Raw genomic sequence first — 15662 nt, 5'->3', positions numbered from 1 at the left:
GGATGGCAGCAATCTTCTTTCACCTTTTTTTTTTTTTTGCTGAGATGCTGGGGTACAAAATATGCACCTGGGAAAAACTGTGCAGTTGGCAAGCTGACGGATTTACATTTGGAAGGCAAGGGGAGTAAAACTTGTTTTGCACTTAATACTGGGTATTGGAATAAAAATTTATAACAGCACAAGTAGGAGGAGCCTTTGCAAAAACTTTAAAAACACTCAAAAGATTTTGTGAATTTAGAGGGAAATAAACTCTTTTTGACAGGTATCAGTACTGGGGAGTATAGGCCTAATGAGGCAAACAGAAATACAGATAGCTTTGTTACTGAACTAAGACAGATCCATAAATAAATGTTTAGTATCTAATAAATAAGAACTATTGATTTCAGTGAAGAAACTGCTATTGATACATGGTACGAACAAAGCAAAAATCATTCTGCATTCAGAGTTTTGTTGTGTGGAAAATGGATGGTTGTCTGAGGGCATTTTATACTACTGGAAATTCTACTGAAAAGGACATTCTATCTGCAAGCAACCATAGGTGCTTTCAAATATGGATTTTAATATGCAGTTGGCCCACTCATTCATTCAGTTTGGGTAGTGTATATATCAGACATCATTGTTTCCTTGCAACTCTCGAGATTTCCCCCACCCCAAGCCATATTCCTTTCTTCATTCCATCTAATATTCTGCTAAGAAAGAAAAGACAGGTAGCTGCACATTGTCATTTGAATGGCAACATTGGTTTTGGAAGAATATATCAAAGTGTTGTTAAGCTATCATGGCTGATGTTATGTCATTGGCTGTCCTGTCTTCCAAGAACAGGTCAATTTTTACTTTTATATCTCTCTAAGCTGCTGCCTGTCACCATACCTTGTGGCAGTAAATTCCACAGGTTAACTGTTAGAAGAAACACATCCTGTTCTTTGTTCTGACTTTTCCACCAATCAATTTAGAAAGGTACCGACCCCAATTTTAACTGTTATGGGAGAAGTAGCATGATTTTTATCTGTTTCATTCCATGCACAATTTTGGCAACTCCTTTTACGTTCTCTTTTAGTTGTCATTCCCCTTAAAAAGCCATTTTTCAGATAGAGAAGATGCTCCAACCTTTTTGATCTTTGTGACTGCCCTTTTTTGCAACGTCTCCAGTGCTCTGTGAGAAAACACAGACCAACCTATCTGTGATAAGCCCTTACTTTCCCCACAATCTTTACACATGTCTTACACAAACAAAAGTCAGAGAACCTCCTCACTTCCTTTTTGGAGGGTTGCTTAGCAAGTGGCAGTAAAGTGGGGCAATTGTGATGATCCAGCAAAACAAAAAAGAGTCACATCTTCATCCTTGCTTGCTAAAAGATGGCAAGGTTTGGACCTGAAGGGAACATTATTTCATTGTGTCCCCCATCCCATGCCTGTCAACCGATTTTCCTAAGGTCACCATCACTAGTTTAGTGATGAGAAAGACATTCTCATTCAGGTAGCCCTGTAAAATAATGAAACAAGTGGAAATTTGCCCTGAGCCCTGAGATCATCCGGGGAGGCGCTCCTCTCGCTCCCGCCTTTGTCTCAAATGCGGCTGGTGGGGACGAGGGAGAGGGCCTTCTCGGCAGTGGCCCCCCGGCTCTGGAACTCTCTCCCTAAGGAGATCAGGTTAGCTCCTTCCCTGCCCATTTTCCGCTGGGAATTAAAAACATGGATGTTCCAGAGCGCGTTTGAATGAACAGGCCCAATACAGCTGGCATTAGAATGCTTCTCTCTGTTTTAAGGGCATACAGCACTTTATCACTCATTTCCATGACACAGCACTTTATGAAACCTGTCCCCGCTGGTTTGTTTTTAATTCTCTGATTTTATTGCTTGGATTTTAATGTATTTATTATTTATTTTGTGAATCGTTGGAATGTTTTTGGTCAAATGTCTTGTGTTGTTGTTTTCGGGCTTGTCCCTGTTGTAAGCCGCCCCGAGTCCCTTCGAGGAGATGGGGCGGGATATAAAAATAAAGTTTATTATTATTATTATTATTATTATTATTATTATTATTTAACAAATGTATTAAGCTGGTGTTCTTATCATAATAATAATAATCATCATCATCATCATCATCATCATCACCATTTATAACCCACTTCCATCTCCCCAAGGGGACTCGGAGCAGTTCACATGGGGACCAAGCCCAATCAATAGATAAAACAATACAACGCTAGCATATATAATTAAAACAATAACAATAAAATAACATTCATAAAATACATCAGTGAGCATCAGGACTAAACGGTGGGGCTATTAAGGAATTACAAGGGAAGGCAGGCATGTGCAACTATTTAACTATAATAACTATTTAAAGATGACATAACAATATATACTTTTATAATTGTAATGTACTATAGTGTTATAGCTGATATTTTGAGATGTTGCAAGCTATTTGCTATCCCAATCTTGTGAGAAAAGTGGGTGAGAAATACATAAAATTAAGAGTTAATTAAAAATAATGATATAATAGTAATTTCCACCCCTTGCTGTCATGGGCAGTATGCAAAGATTTTGTTTTCCCCTCTCCTCCTGATCTGCTGGGGCAAAATGCCAATGCCTAGTTCTTAATGAATTACCATCATTAAGCAAGCACTACTAATCATTTAGGACAATGAGAAAAGAAATTAATTGGCTGGACTTATGAGTAAACACAGTTAAAACTTGGCTGTCACTTGCTCTTCTGTGCTTTTGCAGGATTTGTTCCTGGTCTTGCTGTGCATATCATTAATCAATTTAAGCAGTCCTTCATTATTAATGGACAGGGGAAGTATTTGGAGAAATGGAACTGAAAATACACTTTAAGGGAGGCTCAGTATGTTCTCCAATCAGCTAATGAAGGTGTTTACATTCAGAGTTTCAAAGAGCCCTGGTGTTAGAAAGAAGTCCTTTGGTCTCACTACCAAACAGACTAACCAACCCAGCAGGATCCTATATTCATTTTTATTCCCCATCAGTCACCAGGGTAAAGGGCAGCTGAGTAGATTTTATGCCTGGGCTGATCAATTTTCATGGTAACTTTGGAAGACTGCCGCAGGGGTTGCTGGACTGTAACCCGACTGTAGCTGTAAGTCACAGCAGTTCTTCTTTTTCGCAATAGGATTATCAAGCACAACTGCTTGCTCTTCAGAAAGAGTATTTCAAGTACATCTATCTAAAGATGCATCAGTTCCGGGCTGTAAGTAGGCAGAGATGTATAACACCTACTATAAAGCTGTTCAAAACCCTAATTTATTGTATCAGGATCATTGGTAACAACAGTGTCCTTGACAAAAATAGATGGAATGCCACCCATCTAGGTGCTCCATCTTTGCCGGGTGTTCACACCAGCCACAAACCATTTTTGGCAGACCATTCATAACCTTTTTGCTTATCTCAAAATAAAGTATATTGTGCTGAATGGATCTTGGTATTGCTGAACCTTATTTTCCAATCTTTAACTGTTAATACAGATAAGCCTGCACAAAACATCTATTTGATTTTAGCATCCTGTAAACATATTAATGAAGGGACCTTTATTTTCAGTTGCCATTGCATCTGCTTGGTCTCATCAAGGAGAGCCTTTTTGGGTGAAAAGAGACATACTTTAATTAAGTGACAATCTGTCTGAACATTCCAGTCAGTCAATCAATCAATAAATCAATCAATCAAATACTATATATTAGGCTTGAGCGATCCATGAAAAAATTGATTCTAAACTCGTTTCAAAAGTAGGGGGCACCAGCGTTTCGTTTCTGATGTCATTTCCGAATTTCGCCCCCCAAAAAATTCGAAATTAACGAAAATTCGTTAGTTTCAAAAGTAATTCGTTAATGGTGGACGCACATGTGCAGTGGCCAAAAAAAAACAGCACGAGGGGAGATTTTACAGGACTCTCCCGCCCTCATTTTTTGAGTGATCTTCTTCAAACTTGGTACAGTGGTAGAACACATTTAACACTGATAGCTCACCAAAATTTGGAACGTTTCCCTTATCCTCTGATTTTTGGCGAATTTTCATAGCTTTTATAATAAACCATTTTTTAATAATTGCAGAAATCTGTTCCTGGTTTGAAAGTCTTATTTCCTGTTAAATTGGGTTGTCTTTACTGTGAAAGTCATTGTTCTACTTCAGAAACTTTGTTTTTGTGGCTGAAACTTTGTTAAATTGGTGTGTGTGTGATATATACTGTATGTATATATATATATATATATATATATATATATATATATATAGTCCCTGCATATGTGTGTGTGTGTGTGTGTGTGTGTGTATGTGTACACTCACATTGGCATGTTTTCAAGCTGCTAGGTTGGCAGAAGCTGGAGCTAACAGCGGGCACTCACTCTGCTCCCGGGATTTGAACCTGGGACCTTTCGGTCTGCAAGTTCAGCAGCTCAGTGCTTTAACACACTTCGCCATCGGGGCTCATGTATATATAATATACATACACATACACACAATGTGGAGAATATGTGGAAAGGTAGATAGATAAGTTGGGAGCCACAGCGAAGGCACCTTCCTGGGAGCAAGGTCTAATAATAATAATAATAATAATAATAATAATAATAATAATAATAATAATAATAATAAAAAATCCCTTACAATATCCAAGATGGCCCACTGCTACAGAATCTTGGGAGCTTTAGTTTGGTATGGTACCATTATTGGCAGAGAAAGCTAAGCTGTAGGAGTTGAAATCCAATCATTTATCCTCCCTATAGAATCAATTTTATATGCATTTTTAGCTACAGAAAAGCTAAAATCAGGACAGTAAAAGAACAACACCCAGAAAATGGGAATTCCAGACAGGAAACAATCAGGGCCAGCTAATACCTCCCAACAAAGGATTCCCCCAGGTAGGAAGCAGCCAGGCTTTGAAGCTGCAAGGCTATTCAATGCTAATCAAGGTGACCAATTGCAACATTCACACTTGCCTCCCACAGACAAGAGTTCTTTCTCCCACCCTGGACCTTCCACAGATATATAAACCCCACTTGCCTAGCTTCGCACAGACGTCAAAACCTCTGAGTATGTCTGCCACAGATGTGGGTGAAACGTCAGGAGAGAATGCTTCTGGCACATGGCCATAGAGCCCGGAAAACTCATAGCAACCCAGCCAGTAGGCTGTTGCTGAACAACCTATGAACTTTTAGCATTAAAGGAAAAAATGCCCAAGATTTTATCACTTAATACTGTTGGCATGTCTGGAGAAGAAGAATAGAATGCTTCTATACCAGGCAAGGGCAAACTTTGCCCATGTCTGGAGTTAGGAATTGTAGGAGTTGAAATCCAAAACAATTTGACAGAAAACTGGGAGTTGTAGTTTGGCATGGTACTGGCTCTCTTCTGCAGGGAAGGCTAGGGACTTTGTAAAACTACAGCTCACATGATTACATGGCACTGAATCTGTTGCAATTGAGCTGGTGCCATAATCCTTTCCGGGAGATCTCCTCAGTGGAGATATCTCTTAAAGGGATATCCTCTGGCTCTAAGGATTCCGTTTAGGAAGGCAAGCCTGGTTCTGGTATTCCCCTTTAAGCCAGTGGCTGGAAAGTCTGGAAAGAAGCAAAACCAAACACGTGGCTCCAGAGGAGAGAAGGCCAAGCGCAGGCAGGCATGTCTCTTCTCTCTTCTCTTCCCTCCCTCCCTCCCTGCTTCTCTCTCTCTCTCTCTCTCTCTCTCTCAGAGAGAGAGAGAGAGAGAAGCAGGGAGGGGAGAGAGAGAAGGGAAGAGAGCAATGCGGAAGGCTTCTACGGGGCCGCGTCTCAATGGCATTTTTAAAATGCTAGCAGATCAATGGCCATGCCTCTCCCTCCCTCTTCCGCTCTGATTGGCTGAGAGGCATGCCAACATGGCTTCTCCTCTCAGAGGGGCTACAGCTACATCCGAAGACATCAGAAACAAACGAAAAAAGGTACTTTTATTATTCAAATTCGTAATATTTGTAAGGCAGTGAGCAGATGGTTCAATATCAATTCAAAAGTAATTATGAAACAAATTTTAAACGAATTTAACGAACTAACGAAAAATTTGCTCAAGCCTACTATTTATATCTCGCCTTTCCCTCAAAAATGAGATTCAAGAAAGCTTACAGAATAAAAAGTGTATAAAAGTAAAAATATACAATGTAGCACTAGAGCCCTGAACCACCTTTCCCACCATACACAACACTTTGTCTAAACAGTCCAGTAAGATAAAGTTTATGAATATATAAAGAAATCAGTAACTTTATAAAGAAGTGTCAAAGTTCAAAAAGTCATTCCAAAATAATCCCAGAAGCCCAAAATCCATTTATAGCACAGTCTTTATCATTAATCCATAAACATGATAGAAGGAATCCAAAGCAGGCAGCCTAATCCACACAGGAAGTAGAAACAGGAACAAACGTGAAAACTTGGATACATGAAATGAAACCTAAGAACAGGAACCAAGAGCTGTTTTCCCCTTGAATTCAATGTTGCTTTCACAAAGAATTGTACCAACAGAAATTACTTAAAAGGCCTCAATCTCTCCCATTACATCATTCCTCAGACACCTGCTTTTCCTCTCCTAATCTCTAAGCCGCTGAGAAAAGCGAGTCTGTCTCTGTTGTACTCTCTGCCTCCAAAGTTCCAAGAATCTTGGTCTGGACAAACATTTGTCTCTCACATTTCTCTCAGCCTGCACTTCTGGCAGGTTCTCATGAGAACTGATATCACTTTCTCCAGTCTCATGGGAACTGCCAGGAGATTTCAAAACAACTCTCTCCGGGCCACTTCTAGCCTTCTCTGGGCATTCAGGTTCTATCCCAGCATCCGCTTCCTCATCCTCTGAGTACTCAGAATCTGACCAGGGTACAACAAACAACAATTTAAGTTTAGGATAATAATAGACTATAGAATTACAACTATAAAAACATAAATTTAAAAGCATACATAAATTAAAAAACAATACAGAAAGACAGATCAGAGGAGCCAGCCTAGCCTCCTAAGAAATGGAATATCAAAGTATAGACACAGCCATGGAGAAGGTCCGCTCCTGAATTCCCACCACACATGATTGTGAAGGTGCAGTTGATGGAAGTGTCACCCCCAAAGGACGTTGAATTTGGGCAGGTTCATATGGGAAGTTAAGGTCCTTGGGATAATCTGGACACAGGCTGTCTAGTGTCTAGATCTTAATATGTCAAAAGCAACATTATTAATTGTACCTAGAAACAAATCAGCAAAAACTGGAGCTAAAAGAGTGGGACCCCATCTACACTGCCTTGTAATGCAGTTTCAGAATGCAGTTTAACTGCAAGGAACTGGATTATATGAATCTGCACTGTAATGCAGTTCAATGCAGTTAAACTGCATTCTGAAATTGCATTGTATGGCAGCTTAGATGGGGCCTCATATGCTCCCTATAACCAGCCCCTGTTAAAATCTAGCTGTGGATTTTTGGACCATGTGGTTTTCTAGCAGTCTTCAAAGGCAGCCATGTGTAGAATGCATTACAATAATGCAAACAGGACACGACTAGGGCATATGTCCATATGGTCAAGTGAGATGCCCTAAGGAATGGGTACAATTTGTGCATTAGTTTCAATTGTGCAAAGGCACTACTGGCCTCTACCAAAACCTGTATATCAATGTTTAAAAACTAAGTCTGGCAGGGCCTCCACACTGTGAACCTACATTTTGAGAGGAAGTACAACTCCATTCAACACAGTCCTATTTTTATATCTCTTCCAAGCACAGAATTGTTTTGGCCTGGTTTCCAAGAGTTCCAAACATTCCTAGTTTTGGATGGCTTTCAGATGTAAACATCTGGGGATGCAAACAAGAGTATGAATTCTATTAGTCCCACCTAGAATACTCAATCAATGGAATTTACTTAGGTTCGGCACTGCTTTAGTTGGGACAAACTAATATTAAGCCAACATCATCAGCATATCCTGTCATTATAATATTCATCCTTTGCTGAGCTTGGAAAGTCACTTCTTAAAGATAAACTAATTATGTTACTTACAATGCTTTAAAGACCAATAAGATACCATCAATTTTTTTGCATACTTATTCCTACATACATGTGTTTTGCAACTGCATATTAAGCTAACCTGCCAAAGGAAACTATTAAATGTTATTGTGCTCATCATTACATATGACTTTATATAGAAAAGCAATGGCTTTTACTCTCAAAAAAGCTAAAATAGGGTTTGTCAGAGTTGGATGCGCATTGGGTGTTCACCATGAGTACAGCTTGTGTTAACATTTCAAATGATTTGAAAAGAATGAGAGATGTGCAAGAAGAAATACATGACATATACAGCAATTTGTTTCTACAAATGACCACAGTGACTGTGGTGGAACCCGAATAGGTGTGCCCTCCTTGATTTTCAGTTGTCTTGGGAGTGTTTTCTGGATTCCCAGCTCCTCAAAAAGAAAACATGTCTAACTAATAATAATGTTAGCATTTATAGATTTGGTCCTTCTAAGTGCTGCTCAGGCAGGCTCACGACATTAGCAAGGACAGACAAGACCAAGCACAGTTTGGGCTTCCTTTTCTTTCTTCATGTTGGGAGCTGTGTAAATTCCTGATTTTCCCCATCGACAAAGTCTTGCATTACAACCGGTTTACAGCAAAGGTAAGCCAAAGAAGTTGGGCCAGTGAATTAAAGTTTTTTTCTTTAAAAGATGCAAGATGGTTTAACAAGATTGCTTGTCTGCTTTATAGGCCAGTCATATTTGGGAGCTCTGTCCAAAGTATTATTAATAGTTTTTCTTGTACTTATGCTTTTTTATGCACACTTTTCTACCATTTTTGCCTTTAGTTTCATACACACTGTTGTGGAGGTAAATGGATTTTACAGACAACAGAAATAGAAAATATGCTTCAAAAGTCAACAGGGGCATCTAGTTTTACACACACAAAAATGCACAATGTTATTTTCTTGTCTTGTTTCCTTCTGAAACCTGGACCTGTGATTTAAAGGGCTATATTCCAAAATAGTAATAATTAATTTTATGTATCACATTCATATCCTGTCTTTCCTTCAAGGAGCTCAAAAGAAGATAATTCCATGTTAGGCACATAACCAACAATGTGAGGTAGGTGAGAGTGTGAGACAGAACAATTCGGAAATTCCTAGCTCATTAAATGGGTTTCACAGCTAACAAGAAACTGGATTTCAGATCTTCCTAATGCAATTGCAACACTGTCCATCAGCCCTCATGTCTATCCTCCTATTCCATAATAGTGTTACCAGGTATCCAAAATTATTCAACTTGGCTAATAGCATGTGCTATTAAAAGTTAACAGTGCAATAGTGCTATAGTTCTTGAGCCCACTTGAATCAATGAAAAGAATATTGTGTTGGTAGTGGGAGTGGTAAATATTGCATTATTATTCATTTTCATTAATTGCATTCATAGCTTGTCTGTTTTCCAAAGAGTTCAGGGCAGCGTACATGGTTCTTCTTCTCTTAACTTTATCCTCATGACAATCATGTGAGGGAAGTCAATCAGAAAGAATGGATGGTTAGTAAGTTTCTGAAACCTGGCTCTCTCAAGTTTTGGTCCAAAAATCTCATATCATTCCCACTGTTGCTGCTGCTGCTGTTATAACAACATCACTTACCCCCCCCCCCCCCAAGTTTGGACTATACTTGATGGAAACAATGACCATAAAACTAAATGATCATTTTATTCTATAATAAAAGCAATAGCAAAATACCTTGAAACCACTGGGCACAATTTTCCTTGGGGAAAGCCAACATTAAAATACAGTTTTCTTTTGAAAGTCACCTCATGTCAATGCTAATTTTAACCTATCTGTAAAATTAAGATTCATTTACCTGCCTGACAACAGCGTTACACATCAGCATCAGTAATTGCACTCAGATTTTAGGATCACCGAATTTTATCACAATTTCTTTTTCTTCCCTGAAGTTGCTCCCTCCAATTAGGTCAGAAGCACCATTTGTCATGGCTACCACAGTGGCACCCCCGCCTTCTCCTCCTCCTGGTTGTGGCAACATTGACCCCGATTATTATTTCCTCTGTGACACCTGTGAAGCCTGGGGCATTGGACTGACGACTGTGGCCGCTGCAGGCATCCTGACCTCTCTGATACTCTTGCTGTTATTCACCATGCTTGCTTGCATAGTTGAAGACAAAAACAAGAAAAGCATGGTCCCCATTCAGTTCTTCTTCATCATGGGCACTTTGGGAATCTTCAGCCTCACCTTTGCATTCATCGTCCGACTCAATAAGAAGACTGGCCCTGCTCGCTTCCTCTTACATGGGGTCCTATTTGCCCTCTGCTTCTCCTGCCTTCTGACCCATGGCTTCAACCTCATTAGGCTAGTGAGAGGGAAGGTCCCTTACTCACAACGATCACTGCTGTTCTGTGTTCTTGGATTCACATTGGTTCAAATTATCATAGCTGTCAAATACATTGTCATTACAGTAGAAAGAGATAGTATTGATTTGGCCAGAATGGGAAGACAACAACGCAACAAGGACTTTGTCATGCTGGCAATCTATGTGGTTGTCCTAATGGTCCTTGCTTTTGTAACTTCCATGTTCACTTTCTGTGGAGCATATAAAGGGTGGAAGAAGCATGGGACACACATCTTTGTCACTCTGCTGTTCTCCATGGTCATCTGGATTACATGGATCTTTGTATTCCTGAGGAGCAGCATGTCTTATGAGAGTACGCAAAGCAAGTGGGATGACCCTGTCATTAGTGTTACTCTGGTGGTGAATGGATTGGTTTTCCTGGTGCTATATATAGTGCCAGAGATCTGCTTTCTTGCTTCCCCATGCAAGCCTGAAGACTACCCCCCAAAGAAATCCACAGTCACACAACTGAGTATTGAAGCAGGAAGTACTCAAGGTATGCAGCGTTATGTGCTCTGTAGCTACTCTGATGTGCAAGTGTAGATGAATAAAAAAAATGTGTCACAATGACAGAAATATTTTTAATCAGGGAAATGGGAAGAAAACAGACATTACCATTTTGGCATATAAAAACTCAAAAGGAAAATTACTTTGGCTTAGATCTGGACTACATTAGGCTTTAGTCCCATCAAAATTAACAGTAAGTTAGACATGTCTAAATTGCTCTATTGACTTTAGGGAGGTAAAATGTGGCTAAAGACTGATCTAGCTTTTTAAAAAGACTGTAAAATAGTTATATTAATTTTGAAAAATGAGAAGGCAAGAAATGTGTACATTTTGGAGTTTTTTTAAAAAAAATACATATATGTTATTAATGTAGGAAAATCAAGTCAATAGATAAAAAGTGTCAATCAACCATTTATCTATCTAAAATGGCTATTTAAGATTAAAATATGTTTAGAATGCTACCCAAATGCTTTGAAAGCATGCAGTCTCTGGATGTGTCAGAATGAAAGACCAGTCAGCTCTTGTCAGGTTGAGTGCTTCTGTGACATATGGTTTAATGTGGATCATTCAGTGAATGAAAAGAATGTTGTAAAAATATCCACCAGAACCATGCCACCCATATTACGCAAAGCGCTGTTGCCAGTGACAGTGATAGATGAGCAGTTTGTAGCAACCACAATACAGCTGTTGGGAAATATGAGGGATAGTCATAAATGTCTCAAGCAAGACAGAAGCTGAACAACTGGCAAGGCAGAAGCTGAACAACAACCAGTCCCTCACCTACCCACTTATAGGATCTAGTAGAGAAAGCAACATGCTACGTATTCTTTGTAAAACATGTAAATGTAGCTTTACTTCATATTATTTGTACATAATCAAATCCATGGTCTAACAGAGGAGAGAGAAAGAAAAGAGGGAATGGCTGCAGTGATGCAGAAAGAGTGTGAAAAGAAAAGCAAACAAACAGGAAGTCAGCAAATATGTAAACCAGTGATCAGTAAGAAAGCAAAGTTTGTTCATTCTAAAAACTGCAAGAGTAACATACACAGAAAAATAGGCTGCATCACATTATCTTGTTCAGGAATTTCAGTAGCACATTGTAATCACATACAGTTTAAGTCTAAATGAGGTTCTGTGGCCTGGCATCTGATGTCAGCAATTCCTGTGTGTAATCCTTCTGTTATTTCTGCCCTGTTTGTTAGCACCCGATAAAGAAGGTACTGAGGAAGACGTCTTGCTTTCAGCAAATGAGAATTGTCTTCAGCCAAAGGTAAATTTCCCACACTTCATATGAAACATGGAACAGATCAAATACTGTCGTGGTAGGCTCTGGCATGCATAATCTATGAATCAAATGTGTATGTTGAGTCCTGCGGAGGCTTTCAATCAAGTGGAATCTTTTAGATACTGAAATTAGGTTCATGAATTGAAGCTCTTTGTAATTCCATTTATAGTGGGACAGAATGGCTTTCACTTAAATTCTGAGGAAAAGGGGTATTGTATTTTTTATGGTGTACATTTGAGAGTCCAAAAAGCAGCCACCTGTAATCTCCCTGACCTCTCCAGCCCAAAATATCTTGTCATCAGGCAGCTCCCTTGTTTCCCTGTTTTGGGCTCTTCAAGGAAGAAATGATGCCTGTAACATGTGCCTTTTCTTTATTTTTACACACAATCCTGTACAGCATACAAAAACACTATTTAGCAGTAGCTATGAGATTCAAGATCCCTTCTCTTCTACTTACAAAGTTCCTGAAAATTTTCCTTCAGGAGTCTCTGATGTGTGAACTAAGGAAGGGCATGAGCAACAGCACCATTTATGGTAGATTCCTTTTGCTCGAATCCATCAGGACACTGCTGGTCAATGTTTGGAGCTCCTCCATCAGAAGTTCAATTATTGCTAAGTTTCGTTCTTCTTTTATTATCTATTCTTAGGCACACCTTTAAACAGAAGTGGATGCAGATTTTCCAGCTTTCTTTGGGCCATTTCAAACTAAAGTTATAGCACTCTAATTCCACTTTAAGCCCAATGGCAACAACCTATGCAAACCTGGGATTTGCAATTTGGAGAAGGGCATTTGGAATTCTCAACTAGAAAGCTCTAGAGCCGCACTGCAAATCCCAGAATTCAATAGGAATTCTGCCATACCAATTAAAGTAGAATCAGAGCACTGAAATTGTGTATAGTGTGAAAAGGTACCTTTCTTCACTCTTTTCTCACCTGCGAACACAACACTATATTCGGCATTTGTTTTCCCTTGATCTTGCAGATGGTTGGTTCACTCTGATTTTGTAGTGATTTTATTTCTGACATCCTGTCATGGTTATCTACCTTTGATTATTCTAGTTACATGGTTCATGAGTCAGTTTGTTTTCTACTTATATTGAGATTAATGAAGTAAAATCCAAATTTCTTTCCAGATCCTAAAATCCAAACCACGTATCTCAATCCCTCGGGCAACATTACTTCCAGCCTACAAGCAAGATATTGTGGTGTGCTCTGAATCCAAGACAGGACCAACCAGAGAAACACTCAAGCAATACTTCTGCTAACCATGAAATCCAGAAAATAGTTGATGTTTTGTTCAATGATGACTGTGCTTTTGTTTCTAGCCTTTGATTCTCTGTCTGTTGACTTCTGCCCAATTAAAATGCTCAACAAAAGATTTCTAAATAGAACATGAACATCTTCTAAACATATTCTAGCCATTCTTCTTTGTTCCCTTTTAAAAACTCACTCAACCTTGCTGTTCTAAAATCTCCAAAAAGTCATTGAAGATTGTGGCCTACTTGTCACTCTAGTGACCAAGCTAACAATTAGAAATGCTCTTAGTAATATATCTTGTGATCTATTGCTGTGCTGAAATCTGGTCTCCATTTCCCCAGAAATTTGGAGGTTTTTTTTTGGGGGGGGGGGGGGGTGTCCATAAAAAAGGAAGCAATAATTCTATCTCATTCATGGGGCACTTTAAAATTCCTTTGCCAGAATCCTGTTGGGGCCTTACATCTCCCTAGGTGCAATTACCACTGTATGAAGTACAACTGTGCAGTTGCATAATATCCACATCCAGTAGAGGACATTGCAGAGATGACGTGCATGGCTATGTGATGCACATCAATGTACAATGCACCCCTGCACACTCTTGATGATATCCCATTATGTCTCTTTGCAATCCAGAAAAGGGGATTTTTTAGCATCTCTGCTAAACTGGATGGCTTCTGTGGTCTCTTCCAACTGATTTTGCTTATCTTTCCATAGCTTCTCCAGTTCATTGCATTTCCTGATCTTAAGCTTCATTGGAGAAGTTGGGAATCAGTGTGGCTTGATCATTGGGCAAGGACAGCAGGAGACCAGGTATGAATCCCTGATCAGCTATGGAAACTCCATGGGTTGATCTTACTTCGTCAGATTAGCTGGGAAGTGTTCGGAAGAAAGGAGTTCAGACTGCAACTCCCAACAGCAGGGAGGGAGAGAAAGAGAAGGGATGGAGGGAGGGAAACCCTTTGGAAAAGCAACAGCACTGGCCCTCCCAACACAGGACACAGACAAATCATGGAAGGAAGGAAGGAAAAAAGGTACCCTAAAAGGCTATTTTATTATATTATTCTTTTTGCAAAGTAGAAGCGTTATGAGGTAGCTTACCACCAAACATTCCTGCTTGGGGAACAAAAGGAAATGGCAGAAATTGCGCCAAAAGGTTTTTTGACTCCTCCCCCAATTTCTCCTCCCACAAATTGGGTGATCCTAACCTGAGAGCAACAAGTGCTACTTCATTAGAAATTTGGCAAAACATTTGGAGTTTTGAGAAAAATCCATTTCTTCACCTCTTCCTGATACGTTAGAGAGAGAGAATGCGTTTAAACATTTAAAAGACTCAAAAAAGGCTATATCCTACACTTTCACCAAATACTAATGTGGTGAACCCAGTGGATTATCAGATTTTAAGTGTAGAGCTCAGTAGAATTTAAGTTATGTGATAAAGTGATTGGACAAGTCACATTCTCTGAGCCTCAAAGGAAGGCAATGGGAGCACCTCTTTGAACAAATCTTGATAACAAGGTTCCATAACAGGTTGAAAGCATATCAGCATAACAACAATTGAGTTACTTCATGCTAACTTCTCCTGAGCTTTCATTGAAGCTTAGAAAGCTGGATAGGGTGAGGGTCACCAGAAAGACAATTCTTTAATGGAAAACTGGACACCTCCAAATACCACTAGCAGCTATGGTAGGCACAAGAACCAAGCAGGCACTCCATGCTTGAGATGGTAACCAAGAGGAGGCATGAAGGACATTCTAAACAATTTGTGCAAAATACTTGTACTACTTTCACAAAGTACATGGCTCAACATAGTGACACACAGTAGGTGGGTAGTGAAATGTAAACAATGAGAGATCAGCAAGGTTATATAAGATGTTTCTCTGTGAATACCACCATCAATTGGGAGGGGGGGGTGACACCTGTGCAGCCATTCATTTTTCTCAGCCTCTGCCTAGCACATTAGAGGTTTCTAGTGGGGTCACAGCTAAAATGTCCTAAAGCTGTGGTTCTCAAGCTGTGGGTCCCCAGATGTTTTGGCCTTCAACTCCCAGAAATCCTAACAGCTGGTAACCTGGGGACTCACAGGTTGAGAGCCACTGTCCTGAAGGCACCAGATCCCATCTGATCATGGAGGCTAAGCAAGATTGCAAGTGTAGTCCAGGTGCTGTCAGCTGTATTTCAGAGGAAGGTACTATCAAAACTACCCCTGAGTATTTCTTACCTTAGAACTCCTTGTGAAATTC

The 15662-nt window shown here is 39.6% G+C and overlaps 1 protein-coding gene across 1 annotated transcript; it reads left to right on the top strand.

Moving 5' to 3' along the window:
* Nucleotides 1-9316: 9316 nt before the first annotated feature.
* Nucleotides 9317-13624, top strand: LOC100562486 (retinoic acid-induced protein 3). The gene is made up of 3 exons (XM_062982870.1): nucleotides 9317-10869; nucleotides 12083-12150; nucleotides 13299-13624. The coding sequence occupies exons 1-3, from the start codon at nucleotides 9957-9959 to the stop codon at nucleotides 13428-13430; spliced, it is 1113 nt and encodes a 370-aa protein (XP_062838940.1). The 5' UTR covers nucleotides 9317-9956; the 3' UTR covers nucleotides 13431-13624.
* Nucleotides 13625-15662: the final 2038 nt, after the last annotated feature.

This window comes from Anolis carolinensis, chromosome 5, assembly GCF_035594765.1.
Source record: "Anolis carolinensis isolate JA03-04 chromosome 5, rAnoCar3.1.pri, whole genome shotgun sequence".
NCBI lineage: Eukaryota > Metazoa > Chordata > Lepidosauria > Squamata > Dactyloidae > Anolis > Anolis carolinensis.
Note: the sequence above shows the minus strand (reverse complement) of the source record. Positions and strands in the feature narration are given on the sequence as shown.